At 47.2% G+C, this 15,450-nt stretch overlaps 1 protein-coding gene and 1 pseudogene across 8 annotated transcripts in view; one reads left to right on the forward strand and one right to left on the reverse strand.

Moving 5' to 3' along the window:
- Fhod3 (formin homology 2 domain containing 3) overlaps nt 1-2,549 on the reverse strand; it is a 410,673-nt gene extending 408,124 nt beyond the window's left edge. For 4 of the 8 annotated variants that reach the window (XM_060377581.1, XM_060377579.1, XM_060377576.1 and 1 more), the window contains exon 1: nt 1,398-2,549. In XM_060377581.1, coding sequence (XP_060233564.1) covers nt 1,398-1,562 — 165 coding nt within the window. In that variant the 5' untranslated portion in view covers nt 1,563-2,549. The remainder of the gene's footprint in view (nt 1-1,397) is intronic. The other 4 variants (XM_060377577.1, XM_060377578.1, XM_060377580.1 and 1 more) reach the window with 4 other exon arrangements.
- Nucleotides 2,443-7,227, forward strand: LOC110544588 (small ribosomal subunit protein eS17-like; annotated as a pseudogene).
- The last annotated feature ends 8,223 nt before the right edge of the window (nt 7,228-15,450 follow it).

Consider the following 15,450-nt stretch of genomic DNA (forward strand, 5'->3'; position numbering starts at 1 on the left):
ACAATTACGAGGCTTCTGTGGTTTCAACAAAAGATCGCTGTAACCGGAGACCATGATGAATGGAATAACTATGAAGTGGAAGACACTGAAAACTTTTAACTGAATCCACTGACGGAGAAGGGACAAGAATTTACTCAAACGATTCTGATAAGCCTCTGCTTCCCAGCGTTTGTGCTATATGGTCAGAAGGAATCCACCCAGCAGCAATACAGAAGGACTGAGAGAGATCTGCCTTATTCCTCATTCAAAAAAAAAAAATGGGTTACTGGTTAGGTTGGAGGGAGGGAGCACGGACGAACTCAGAACAAGAGGCCAAACCCCTCAGGTTTCCCCACAGCCCCCTCCACTTTCAAAACAAGTGGGCATCTCAACAGAAAGCTGAAGGATTTTTCAAAATCACTTTTGCTCTTGGAATTAAGGGTTCTCTCTCCCAAATGTTTGTCCACGTTGATGCTCAAAGAATTAATTCTCTCTCAACTTTGATGTGGGCCTAAGCAGAAAATACAGCAAGGAGGTAAAGCCTTCAAGGTGCAGTCCATCTGTGTAAGTGGGAGGGAGGGCTTTCCCGGAGAGCTAAATGATTAGCTTTCAATGCCTGGCTCTTTACAATCACTTCGCAAGACGCCTGGCCTCCTTCAAAGGGTTAAAAAAGAAAGAAAAGACATGAAAAGAAAAGAAAACTCTAACGGGTGGACTGAGACGCCATTCTTCCCAGGGGACACTCATTTGGGGCTCCTGGGCCGAGGCTTTGTGCGCCCTTTGCCCGCGCCCCCGCCCTTCCTCCCACAGGGGCTGCTCCTCCAAGGTTCCTGAGGCCACCTGCTCCTCGGAAGAAAAAAACGGGACAGCGTGAACACTATCGCAGTGCGCGCCCCTTCCCGGAGGGAGGAGGAGGGGGAGGTGTTCCCGGAAAGCGTGCTTTGTCGTGAGGGTCGCCCGGCCGCCCGCAGTGCCAGGGAGGCCCGGCAGAGCTGCTTTCCTCGGCATCTTTCGGGGCTCCCTGGTTTCTTTCCGCGTCTGGCTCAGGGCCAGGCGGGGTACCCAGGCCGATCGCCCCAGCGTCCCAGCTGCACCCCGCCCACCGGGCCGAGCTAACGGAGAGGCCACGGAGATCCCGACGCACGCCGCCTCCGGCCGGCACGGCACCTGCTGGGCCCCGCTCGTCCAAAGATCTGCACCAGGGCGTAGAGCCGTCCTTCCCGCCAGCCAAAGAGAGCTGGTGCGCCAGCCTCCGGGTGCTCCCAGCCCCTCTAACCTAACCCTCGGTGGCATCTGCCCTTGGGCGCGCGTGCCCCGGGGCCTCGGCCAGTCCAACCCGTCTGCAGCGCCCCCACCCTGACAGGCACGGCTTGCAGGAGTGGCGTCCCCTGCTCCCCAATCACCCCGCCGGGTCTTACCTTGTGCGGGGCCCGCAGCAGCCGATGGACCCCGGCCAACTGGGTGCCCAGAGCCAGGTCCTCGCGGAATGTGAACAGCGGTGGCCGGCTGGGCTCTGGGAAGTTGGTGCTGTTGAAAGGATCGGTGTCGTCCAAGAATTGCACGCGACAGGCCAGCGTGGCCATGATGCATCCCTGCCCCCGTGGGGCGCCCGGGCCCCGGGGTCAGCGGGCCGCGCAGGCCGGGACGCCGGGTCTGTGCGGAGGGGAAGCCGCCGCCGCTGCCACCGCCGCTGCTGCCGCCAGCAGACTCGCGGGCTCGCAGGCTACGGCGCGCCGGGCTGCAGCCCGGACTCCGGCCACCGGGGGCGGGCCGGGGGCGGGGCTGAGCCCCCTCCTCCTCCCCTCCCGCTCGGGCTCCTCCCCCGCTCGGTTTCCTAGCGCTGGACCGGGCTTCCCCGACCTCCGAGACCGCTGCAGGGACAGGGAAGGCGAGAGCCACTGGCGCAGCGTCCGCAGCCTGCGCCTAGCAAGGATCAACGCGCAGGAACGCCCCTGCGCAGAGCCCTCTGCACGCGCGCGGGCCGCCCAGGTCCCGGCTGCACCAGCCTTAGTCGAGGGCACTGGACAAGGTAGTCTTGGGACTAATTTTCCCCAGGGAGAGGGCACAGCACAACCCTTTTTAGATGAAGGCGACAGAGCTAGTCTCTCTGCTGGGCACCCAGAGGCGAGGGAGCCAAGATCTCTGCAGCCCTGTGACTAGGAGACAGCGATCCTGAGTCCGGGTGAGGACACCAAGGAGATTTGCCCTAGAGGGAAAAGACGCTGAGGAGGAGAAGGAGCCTGGGAATCCCAGCATCATTTCTTGAGCCCAATGACGCCCGGAGTGAGAGTTGGTAGGCTGCAAGGAGAGGCTCTACGACCCCAAAGCCGGTCCCCCCGGGAGCTGCCTGAAAATTATGGTCGAACCTGTCCATCATCACCACCCTTCTCAGTTCGGTCGCTGGAAGTTTTAACTGGGACTTCTGCGGTAGAGGAAGCAGGGTGCTTCTAGTCCGATCTCGCAATGGTGACGATACGGAGAAGAATCGTGGGGGTAGGGGGACTTCCCCTCGCAACCCTGAGACTTGGAGTGTAGCTTGACAGCCAGCCTTCTTCCCAGAGGCTGGAGTAGCAATACTCCACGCAGCAGTATCTCCTGGATCTCCTTGCTGCTCACGGGCGACCCCTTACGTTCTCAAAGAGAACTCACCTCCTTTTCCATTCCCAGACGGCATCAAAGATACCCAATCCCCCTCGGTCGCCCGAATAATCAATATCCGGTCTTCACACCCAAGACAGCTCCATAACCCATCCCTCTGCCTTTTCTCTTGTTTCACTTAGCATCTTTCGAGATCCCTCCTCTGTGGATTGCCCACCACAAGCGTGTGTGTCCTCCTGTTCCAGCGTAGGGCCTTATCCTGGAGATTTCCTTTGACTCTCTTTTTCTCAGCCTCTGATTCCTTCATCACTTGTCCTAGCCTGTTTGGATTGGTGGAGAGAGACTAGGTTTTTGAAACAGAATTTGAGCAAGGCGTGGTAGTGCACACCTTTTAATCCCAGCACTGGGGAGGCAGAGGCAGGCAGATCTCTGAGTTGGAGGTCATCCTGGTCTTTATAGTGAGTTCCAGGACCACCACAACTACATAATAAAGAGACCTCATCTCAGTATCCAGGAAGCAGAAAGACATATATGGTATATACTCACTTATGAGTGGATATTAGACATGTAATATAGGATAAACATACTAAAATCTGTACACCTAAAGAAGCCTAAGCAAAAAGGAGGACCCTGGGTAAGATGATCAATCCTCACTCAGAAAGAAAAATGGGAAGGATATTGGAAGAAGGAGAAAACAGGAAACAGGACAGGAGCCTACCACAGAGGGCCTCTGAAAGACTCTATCCAGCAGTGTATCAAAGCAGATGCTGAGACTCATAACCAAACTTTGGGCAGAGTACAGAGAATCTTATGAAAGAAGGGGGAGATAGTAAGACCTGGAGGGGACAGGAACTCCACAAGAAGAGCAAGAGAACAAAAAAAAAAAAAAAGGCATGGGGTCTTTTCTGAGACTGATACTCCAACCAAGGACCATTCATAGATATAACCTAGAACCCCTGCTCAGATGTAACCCATGGCAGCTCAGTATACAAGTGGGTTTCCCTAGTAAGGGGAACAAGGCACTGTCTCTGACATGAACTCAGTGGCTGACTCTTTGATCACCTCCCTCTGAGAGGAAAGCAGCTTTACCAGGCCACAGAGGAAGACAGGTCCTGATGAGACCTGATAGGCTAGGGTCAGATGGAAGGGGAGGGAGGACCTCCCCTTTCAGTGGACTTAGAGAGGGGCAGGGAGGAGATGAGGGAAGAAGGGTGAGATTGGGAGAGAATGAGGGAGGGGACTACAGCTGGGATATAAAGTGAATAAACTGTAATTAATATTTTAAAAAATTTTAAAAAGATACCTTATCTCAAAAACAAGGGGAGGGGCATTGATGAATCCCACACTGGCCTCAAATTACATGGAGGCTAGAAAGATGGCTCAGTGGTTAAGAGCACTTGTTGCTCTTACAGAGGACTTGGTTTCAATTTCCAGCACCCATATAGCAGCTCACCACTGTCCATAACTCCAGTTCTAGAATGTGCATAATACAGACATAAGTATGAGCAAAACAGTCATACACATAAAATAAATAATTTTAACTTTTTAATTGCAAAGTCATAACTGCGATTTTGACATGCACATTAGTCTTTTTATACAAAAACTCTGCAGTTCCTCTTTTGTCTATCAAATGAGGGGAAATGCCCTCAGATTCTTTTCATTGTGTGTATGGGGTGCATGTAGTGTATAAAGAGGTCAGAGATTAACATCGGGTATCTTCTTCAATCATTCCCCACTTTATTTTTTGAGACAAAGCCTCTCATTGAGCCTGGAACTTAGTGATTCAGCTAGATGGGCTGGCCAACAAGTCCCAGGGATCGTTTTGTCTCACCATCCCACACTCCTCCCCTTACCTGCCCCCCAACACACACACACAGTGCTGGGATCACATGCATGCACCACTGCTCCTGCCTCAGCCTCTCTAATGACATGATTTACCATATTTCACTCATACTTTTTGGATTTGTGGTGGTTAATATTTACTGTTAACTTGAGCCCAAAGAAACCGTTCCCTCCTTAAGTTTCTTTGTCAGGTGTTTTATCATAGCAACAAGGAAAGGGACGAACACAGCTTCTTTCTCTTGCTTTTTCTTTTGTGGGTGATATAAGTATGCACCCTAAAAAGTATACCTAGAAAGGGCAGGTTTTTGAGAAAATTTATGAGTCTGAGTATCTTGTTTCAGAGTCTTTGTACTTACTGTGGTGTTGGAGTTATGCAAAGATGGCAATGGTAAAGTTTCCTCTTGCATATCATGTTCACCATTTTCCTCACACCTCTCCTATTTCCCCTCATTTCCACCAAACCCCTCGTACTCCCCTCATTTGCTCCACAATGTTTATATTCCCCTATTTCCTTTATATTCCTCCATTTCTCCACACCACTCATATGCCCCCATTTCTTCCATGTTCCTCATATCCCACAAATTTCACCACCCTTATATTCCCATTTGCCCCAAACCCCTTATATTCCCCCATTTTCCTCATATACCTCATATTTCCTCTATTTCTCTTGTACTCCTTCTATCCCTCCCCATTTCCTCCACAGCCCTCATATTCCCCTCATTTCCCTCACTCCCTTCATATTTTCATAACTTGGCCACTTCTTCCATCAAAAGATGAGTACTATTTCTCCATTCCTTGATGTGTTTGTTTGCTTGCTTGCTTATTTGCTTGCTTGTTTCTGAAGACAGTCTTACTATGCAGCTCTGGCTGGCCTGGAACCCACAGTGATCCACCTGCCTCTGCCTCCTGAGTGCTGGAGTCAAAGGCACAGACCACCACCATACCAGCTCCCCACTCTTTGAACCAAGATAGCTTTGATACTTGCTCTCACAAGAAGAGTGTGTAGAAGTAACAGTGTGTGACTTTGGAGAACAGAGCTAACAAGACCTTGCAACATCTCTCACCCTCAGAGAGTGAGGCCTGAGACCACATGCCAGGAAACCAGGTCTGTAGCCAGCTTTGGCTACTTTGTGGATTCCTTTTTCTTCCACCCATCTCTGTCGGGAGCCCCTGGTCTGTTAGGCTGCTTTGTTATTGAGCCTCAGCAGAAAGATATGTTTCCACCCTGTCCTTCACCTGGAGTCAGTGATAAGCCTTTTGTTTGAGACAGCAGGTGGGATGTCTTGTCAAGTTCACACCTTTTGTTTGTGTGAGGATCACACAGACAGGTGGTCCACATAAAGAAGTTTTTACTCCGTGAACCCATTCATTTTACTGAGGTGCTTTTGCTCTGACTTGAAAAGGGATTATTGGAATAAACTGGGCGGACTAGTTTCTGCTGGAGACCTCTCAGACAGATCTCGTGTAGTGTGTTGGTTTATTAATTTTCTTTCAATCCTCCCTCCCTACTCAAGAACTGTTCAACTCTGCTGGCCGGCTCTGGCACTTCTCCACCCTTTTCCATCCTTTCACTACCTAACACTAGATATGAAAAAAAAAATAGAGGGGAAAGATGCTAACATTATTGTTAGACTACTTCTTGCTGATTAGGGCCTTTGAACTCCTTGGGGCAAGTTTGATCTTCAATGTCTGGATATCTAATTATTTCTTCTTCTTCTTCTTCTTCAATCTTTGATGTCAGGATATCTAATTCAACCTCTTCCTCCTCCTCTTCCCCCTTCTCCTCCTCCTCCTCATTCTTCTTGTTTCTTCTTTGTTCATGACTATTTAACAAACCAAAACCAACAACCAACCAACCAATAAATAAAGAACCCACCTATGGGGCTCTAGCATTTATATATCTTCTGAAAAGTCCCCAGACTTCCAAATATCACACAGTCACAGAAACTATCTGCAGCTGGCAAAAATGATGCCTCTGCTAGAGCACGAGGCAAATCATAATCAGCTGCTCTGAAGCAGACCCATATTTCCACACCTGGGATTAAAATGAAACATACTCTTATAATATTCCTGTGTTGTTGAGAAATCCCAAATTTCTCACTACATAGTCTAATCTAGGGAAGATGTTTCTGAAGACTTCTCAGGGTTAGAAAAATGGTTTCTATGTCTATAGACCAATGAAACAATTGGCAAGATGATTGCTTACAACCATCAGGAAGAGATAAAGTATATGGGCTGAAGCTAAAAAGATATTTAAGGAGATCTCTAACAATGTTCAAAGTACCTGTTGGGTGTTTCCAGCTGCACAGAATAATGAATTTATTTGCAAGAAGAGAAATATAAAATCTATAAGATTATAAAAAAATAAAGCAATTTCACTCTTTCATCAAGACCCACCAACAGGGGTTGCATTCGCACCAAGACTGTGAAGAAGGTGGCCCCGGTCATCATGGAGAAGTACTACACACACCTGGGTAATGACTTCCACACCAACAAGCATGTGTGCAAGGAGATCACCATTATCCCCAGCAATAAACTCCGCAACAAGATAGTCGGCTACGTCACAAATCTGATGAAGGGGATTCAGAGAGGTCCTGTGAGAGGTATCCCTATCAAGTTATAGGAAGGAGAGAGAGAGAGAAGAGATAACTATGTTCCCAAGGTCTCAGCCCTAGATCAGGAGATTACTGAGATAGATCCTAACACCAAGGAAATGCTGAAGCTTCTGGACTTTGGCAGTCTCTCCAACCTGAGGTCATTCAGCCTGCAATTGGGGTGAATTTCAAAACACCATGTGGAGGTGTTTAAATCTGTTCTGTCATATTTTCAATAAACCTAAAAAAAAAAAAAAAGCAATTTCTCATACCCAGTCTTTCCAGACAGAAAAAAAAATTTTTTTAATGTATTTTTTTTTATTTTGTATGTGTACAGGTATTTTGCTTGGCTGTATGCCTGTGTGCCATGTGTGTACAGTATGTGTGAAGGCCAGAAGAGGGCATCCAATCTCCTAAATCTTTGAGCCTAAAAAACAAGCCTAGTAAAATAATTTTTTTAGCTTTTTTTGTGATTTTTTTATTTTTAATTTTTTTTATTTATTACAATTTATTTGCTCTATATCCCATAAAATAAAATTTAAACTGTGATTGTTGAGAGCTGGAAACATGACTCAGCGGTTTAGATCACTTGTTATTCTTGCAGAAGACCAAGGTTCGTTTGACACATGAAATAAATCTTAATAAAATCCACAGATAATCCACAGAGATTTTAAGAAACAAAAGCACTGACAGTTTAGAGTAAGGAAATAAGAGATTGTTCAAAAGTCAGGAACCTCTGACCTCCAACTTAAATAAGGAAGGACCAGCTACAGAAACTGCTTATCTGCAAGTTTGGGAAAATGAAAGTTGCACCAGAGCTTGAAACTAAGAGCCATAGAGAAGGGTGAGTGTAACCACCCCCTCTCTGTCCCCAGGAAGGGGGGGGAGGGCAGGAGCCTCCTGGGACTAGGGTACCAGAAAACCATGTGTCTCCTACTTGCTCTCTAAGTGGAAAGTCTGCTGCTGGAATCCGCCCCGGGCCAATACTGAAGAGTGGGCATGTCTCTTGCCTTTTGAAGTCAGGCTACCCCTGAAAGAGCTCCTCATCTGCACATAGCCTCCAACGGCAGCTTCTCAGCCAATTTCCCAGCCGGAAGGTGCTGCCTGCTTCTGAAATCAGTCATATGGTGTACAGTTTTTGTTGCTGCAATGAAATACCATGATTAAAAAAAAAGTGACTTACAGAAATAAGAGTTTATTTTGGCACATGGTTCCAGTGGGAGGGTCCAAAATGGCAGGAAATTCATGGCAACAGGCAGCAAAAGCAGGGAGTTAGCTGGTCACCTTTAATTTTATAAGAACTGTGGTTTTCCTCGATGTGGAAAATTCCTCCTATGAATTTCCATCCTCAGGAAAAAAAAAAAATGAGAGTGAGATGGAATTGGAGTGGGACTGTAAACTGTCGAAGCCCACCCTCTGTACCACACTGCCTCCAGCAAAGTTCCACCTGCTAGGAGCTGCACCACCCCCTCAGCACAGCACCACCAGCTGGGGCCAAGCATTCAAATGCACGAACCTTGGGGGAACAGTTCTTATTTAAACCACCATGTGTGGCTTGGGTTTTGATTGCAGCAGCTCTGTGATTCCAGATACAAATACATTTCAAGTTAACAGCTGTCACATAATGAACCATTCCATTGCTCTTGACTCTGTAGGCCACCATTTCAGCCCGGCTCAGGAGGGTCACTCCTGCTGTGGCCAACATCCGAAAGCATCCCTGGAACCAGGCAATTAAAATCATCCCCCCGGCATGTCTGCTAATGTCTGCTGGCTGTCAACTGGTTGATGTGGAGGACCTGGGGTAGCTCATCTCTGTTCCGTGTGGCTTCTTATACGAGGCTAGATCAGTACTCTTCATATGAACTCAGCAGAATGAGGCAACATTCTAAGGATCAAGAGCAGATGCTATATGGGCTTTTGATCCCTGGGCTCAGAGTCTGAGCTGCAGCTAGTGACAAAGCTCAGCAGGTAAGGTTGCTTGCCTTATAACCTGAGCTGTCTCCCTATAACCCACAGGTGGAAGAAGAGACTGAACTCATACAAGGTGTCCTCTGACTTCCACACTCTCAGGCACACACAAAAATAAATAAGTGTAATACCAACAACAACAACAAAAATCACACCGTGTCACTTGACAGCTTTTGAAGGACACAAAGTCAGCCAAGACCATGATCCCTGACTCAGAAAGTAGGGACTAGACTCTGCTCCCACAGATATAAAAAGCAAAGCCATAAATTTGCACACAGACCTGAGGATCCCAAGATGAGGAACTGCTGCAGCCATCATTTTGATAGTCAAATATATGATACACAATTCTACATGCATCCTCTCTATGTAGACACACATTTGAGCACATGTGTGAAGTCACACATATACACAGAAAGGGAAGAGGTAGACAGGAGGCAAACTGGACGGAACAGTCAATTCAAAGGCATATCCTTGAAGGAAAACAACAACAAAGCAGAAACCTAAGAAAAACAGACCCTAAAAGAATGGTTGGGGCTAAATAGATTGCTGAAACAAATAATTCGGGCAGCAACTTCTGAAGGACTCCACCACTCCGCACTGTCCGTCACTCAGCTGTTGAGATTGCCTAACCCAGAAAAACCTCTGTGCTTACCTAATGCTGCCACCGGGTGGTAGACAGGGGTGGACGTAAAATACTACACACAGCGAAGTCACCTTTCATGTTGTAACTGTCGCTCTCCCCGCCTTTCAGAGGAAACTTAAAGATGTTCTGTCCCAATTCAGGGAGACGAGTATTATTTGTCACCATTTTAATTTGGGGATTTGTAAGGTGACTGTGTAAAGGTTAATTCGGCTAGCACAACAGGCAGGCATCCCCTCTGTTTCCTGGGCAACAGGAGAGACTCAGCCTTTCTCAGAGATCCCAGGTGCTTGAAATAAAACATACCAATCAAGGTTTTGGCTGCTACCAGCAACCTGGGGATCATCAGTTCCCAACGGAGGTTCAATTCCAACAGTGTGTCTGTCACTGGGTCCTCTAGATCCCTGAAGCCTATATTTTCTTTCCTTGGAGACCTATCACCTCTGTATTAGCTACTTGCCTTGTTGCTATGACAAAATATATGACAAAACCAAGTTAAGGTAAAGAGCATTTATTTGGGTTTATTATTCCAGGGTATAAAATCCACCATGCCACGGGGGGGAGGGGGGAATGGTGACATTAGTGCGAGGCAGCTGGTCAAATTGCACCCAGTCTGGAGGAAGAGAGAGACAGATGCTGGTATTCCGCTCACTTTCTCCATTTTATTCAGTCCAGGACCCTGGCCACATTTGGAATAGACACCCTCCCCCCCCCCATTAACCTAATCTAGAAAACCCCTCACAGTCCTGCTCTGGCGTTTTCTCCAAGGTAATCCTGGGTCCTGTCAAACTGACAATTTGAAGCATCACAACTTCACTATGGATAAAGAATAAAGTTGAGCAAAATGGGACATAATTGGTCCTGAAAGCATCGTCTAACTGAGGCAAGGTCACTCCAAACAGCAAATGTCACTTTGGAACATGCTTGAAGGCCCTGGAGGCCAGAGCCAGTTGTGGGTAAAGCTTTAGCTTTAGCTTTCCTGTCCATTGTTGGGATCAGTAAACAGGCCTAAATGAAACATTTTACCATCCCTTTAGCTAAAGGACAACAAATGTTCATAGCAGTTTTCAACTATGTCTCATGGTAAATAACAAAATACAAATGTCCCTCTCAAAAAACATATTTGAGAGATGTCTTAATATTAATAAATATAAGTTATACATGTTTGAGAGTCTAAAAAATGTTTTAAGGTTGGTAAATGCAAGTTATAAAGGCTACAAGGTGTAAGGTGATTTACGGTATCTTAAATAGGTAAAAAAAAAAAAAAGGCTCAATATTTCCTCCTGTTGCTATGCTACTGTTGCATTGACTATCCAGAGTAGGTAAAAAGGCTTAATGTTTCCTCCTGTTGTTATGCTACTGTTGTATTGACTGTCCAGCATTTTGACCTTTATCAATAGGGCTCTATTTATTAATTTAACTCTGATACAAAAATATTCCACTATACCACGTACTATTATAGTCTTAAGCTCAAGATTATAAGCCTCCTGGTTCCTCCATATTGTTTGTGCTTATACTAAAGGTTAAAATCAAGTAAGTTTCCCTTTTATTTCATAAAAGGCTTTTGCCTTTTCAGAGTTCACCTTAAAAGAGTACTTATGCCGTTAACACATATGTATGTCTACTGCCTTTTTCTCAATACACAGTACAATTATGATACTAACATGTCTAAAGTTTTATCTCTTTCTTAAAACTTAAAAGTAATTCTTGTCAACTGCAAAAAGTCCACCTAAATCTACTTCTCAGGACAACTAAATTCCAGATAAGTACTGCACTTATTGCCTATCCCAAAAGGTGGGGCTCCTCCCCTTTTCCTGGTTTGGGATTTCGTTTCCTGGCTACCAGACTGCTATTTACTGCATACAACCACTGGCTGGATTGGTGAGTTCACTCCATTTTCTCAGCATGCATGCCTCTCTCGGTAGGGGAAGCTTGACCACATAGCTCTGGCAACTTCCTACTATCTTTTGAGACGGGGGACCCCCCTCCCCTCAGCCGTAGCCTTAATTGTCTAGGTTTGACCCTCTATGCTGACTTTCACTTTAGGGCCACACTCTCCCTTGGGAGGTACACCCCCTCTACGGGTTCCTTCCCCCCGCTCACTTGTGCACGCGCTGGCTAGCTTGCTCATGGAAAGGTCCCCTCTCTCCCATACGGCTCTTCTCCTCATTTTCCCTTGGGAGCCTTCTACACGCGTTCCTTCTCTACGTGCTCATGCACCAAGTCCTAGCTAGACAAATAAAACGCGTCTTTTCGGCCATGCCACGGGGCAGCTGGCCCTCGATCGCTGGCCAATATCTGACGAGATATCGACCAGACCGGTTCGCTCTCTACAGAGACTCGCCTTCTCCTGGGACGCCATTAGAAGGACTCCATCTCTTTCGGCTCCCAATGGATAACACCCATAACCACATCCCTACATAGGGACTTCTCTGCCCCCAATGGGAGACGCCCAGATGCCCGTCCGTCCCTCCAGACAGGCTGGAGAATTTCAGGTTTCTACACCTAGTGCCAGCTGGCACCAGGGCCTCTAAGTTTACACGCTCCTGTAACTAAACCTCACCTCAATGACAGATCAAAAACAAAGTCTTCTTTAATATTGCCAGTGATCGGGTAAATAAAGTCCCGTCCAGGTAGACAGAGGTTCCCATGTACAAACCTCATCGATCCAAACCTTTCAATGCCTACCTACAGGATTTTCTCTGTGTTTCAGTGTCCTGCCAGACACAGGTGTCTCCTACAGCCGCACAGCACCAAAGCAGCTATAGGTGTTCAGCTCTGACCTCACGGACTTCCAAGAAGATACAGGTGTTCGGCTCTGACCTCACAGACTTCCAACAAGCTGGACCTGCACCTTCCCTCCCAGCCATGGGTGTTCTCACAGACCTGGAAAAGCATCAAAGCAGCCTATTCTTCCTGGACTTGGTCGACACTTCAGCCTTTTGACCTCCCTACATCGCCCCCAGTGTCAGCAGGAAGTAGCCAGAAGAGAATCTACACCCGTTATCCACTGGTCGTTAACAAAAGGCTGAAGTGCTGTGCTTCAGGACCAGGACAAGCAGCTCCAGGTTCTCCAAGTGTTTTCCAGTCCTTCCCCGCTGCCTTACATGGCTGGCAACTCTCTCTGTTGACAACCCTCTACCCTAAACCCTCTACCCTAAATTTTCCAGGGCAGAGACTTCTCTTATTCTTAACCTTACAACCTGACCATTCGTTGCTATAATTCCCCTCTCTCTCAACCTCTTGCATGACAACCAAGAGCTGCTTCCAATGAGCCTAAATTTATATACTTTAACTTACCTTATAAAAGGCAGCCCAAGCTCCCTATTTTTAATTATAGAAAAAGGGAGGAATGTTGGGATCAGTAAACAGGCACTTCTATGGCCAGCCCCAAGAGACTTTATAAACCAGTTATCAGGCAGTTGTGAAGACACCTAAAGCCACCTGCGCATGTCCCTGGGTCACCCTATAAGAGAACGGGGCCCTCCCCCCTCTATTTCTTCCTCTTCCTCTCTCTGGCTCTGTCTCTCTCTCTCTATCTCCCTCTCTGTAACCCCCTCTCCTAATAAACCTCCCGCGTGGAACCGATCTCGTGGTGTGATCTGTGAACCCGCGTGTAACCTCTACATTTTGTATATTTCCTAACTTCCATCTCGTGGGACTTCCCTTTTCTTCCCCCAGGCTAAGCTCACCTCTCCTTGATGCACTCTGTCCCTGGACTGCTCTCCAGAGCACCATGTTGTGACTGGCTGGCAAGAACCACCAGGCTCACACACCTTGTCCTGCTATGCAATGGCAGTTGATGCTGGGGGAGAAAAGTCACTCACACGTGGTTTGGGTTTGGTTTGGTTTGGTTTTTTTCTTTTTTCAGGACAGGGTTTCTCTGTGTAGCCTTGGCTGTCCTGGACTCACCTTTGTAGACCAGGCTGTCTTCGAACTCAGAGCAATCCAACAGCCTCTGCCTCCCTAAGTGCTGGGATTAAAGGCGTGTGCTACCACACCCGACTACAGGTGCTGGTTCTCATCACACTTACGTGCACCTGAAACAAGACCTCGAGATATTAAGCAACAGTGATTTTCCTTGAGTGATCAGAGCGCGGACTTCAGATCTCAGCCCCTGCAAACGCAGGGCCTCTGCCGCTCTCAGGCCCCTCAGCTCGCAGGCTCTGCGGATCTCAGTCCAGCCGCTTACCATTTCTAGAATCCTGGCCATCAGCTGGGTTTGCGCCCAAGAGTGGTCAAGAGCTGAGCATTTAGACAGGGATTTAGGTGGCTGGCAGCATCAGGGGAGGAGAGTTCGACAACTCCCGGGAATTCGGAACTGGGTTCTTGGGACTTTCCTTTGTTCAGAGGCTTCTCAGTGTGGGCGGGGTTGGAGGAAGGAGGGCACAGATGGGGTTTCCCATCTTCTGCAGGGGCAAGCAGGGGTTCCAGCAATCATTTTCAGGAAGACTGCTGTGGCCTAATCCACCTGACGTGCTTAGAATGCTGCCCACAAATATGACTCAGCAGTTCACCGCAAGCGTGAAGAGAGAGGTCAGGGCTCTCGTTGGAGCTGTTGGGTTCTGCTTCTCCTGTCTGCATTGGCTCGTCTCACCGCTCTGATTACCAACGCCTGCTCCACAGGGTGTATGAGAGAATTACAGTTAGATGTGGGAGGCGTGTAGCAGAAGGCTTTCTGTTGTCATTCACTCACAAACATTAGCAAGTGTGACAATGAGGAGAAGAGAGGGCACAGCTGGGAGTGCAAGGCACACTCTCCAGCCGGGCAGGTGTGTGTCATGTGTAGACTCACTCTGTTTTATAAAATTAAAGCACCGTTGTGCACCTGAAATAAACTCAACATAGCCATGATACATGATCTTTTTCAAAATTGTTAGACTACATTTGATACTTTTTCAAGAATTTCAGAATTTGTGTTTATTCGTGAGAGGAGGCTCATAATTCTCAGAAATGTCTGTATCAGCATGACAGTTTAGACAGCTGAAAAAATACTAGGGACAAAAAGATATTGTATATCAAGATAGACCCAGTCCATCAAAAAGACATAGGAATTGGTGTGGTATACACCTATAATCCTAGCACCTGGGAGCCAAAGGTAGGCAGCTTTCCATGGGTTCAAGATCAGCCTGGTCTACATGATGAGTTCTAGGCCAGCCAGGGATACACAGTCTAGAAACAAAAGTTGAAAAACTAAGACATGGAAATCTTAAGTGTGAACACACACACAAACAACACAAAACAAAACCTCCCACCTTCAAAATATGTAAGCCAAGCCGGATATAGTGGTACATTCCAGCACTTGGAAGGTGAAGGCAGGAAGATCAAGTCAGCGTGAATGACATGAGACACTGCCTCAACCTCTGCCACTTAAGAAATAGACTGAAAACTAGGAAGACAATGTACTCCAGTTACTGTCAGCCAGCCGACTTTTTGCGATGTCTCGATGTACTCAATAAACAAACAAAACAAACAACAACAAAAAACTGGGCCATGAAGATGCCTGGCCAGGACCCACATGGTAGAGAGAACCAACTCTCACACAAGTAAAATAATAATAATAATAATAATGACAATAATAATAATCTCCTGAGTCTCATGAAAAATTGAACTTAGCTACAGCTGATCACTCTCTGGATACATGAGAGAGCCTTTTCGGTGTGGCTGTGCAACACTCTACTAGACAGGTCAAAGCATGGGTTAAGAATGGGTTCGAGCAGAGACGTCAGCAAGTAAGAGTAGGCTCAACTCCAAAGGCAAAGGGCAGGGCTCCTTCTAAGACCAAGCTCTACTGAATCCAGTTGCAGGACTCAATAATGGTAGACAGTG

Source organism: Meriones unguiculatus, chromosome 2, assembly GCF_030254825.1.
Source record: "Meriones unguiculatus strain TT.TT164.6M chromosome 2, Bangor_MerUng_6.1, whole genome shotgun sequence".
NCBI classification, from domain to species: Eukaryota; Metazoa; Chordata; class Mammalia; order Rodentia; family Muridae; genus Meriones; species Meriones unguiculatus.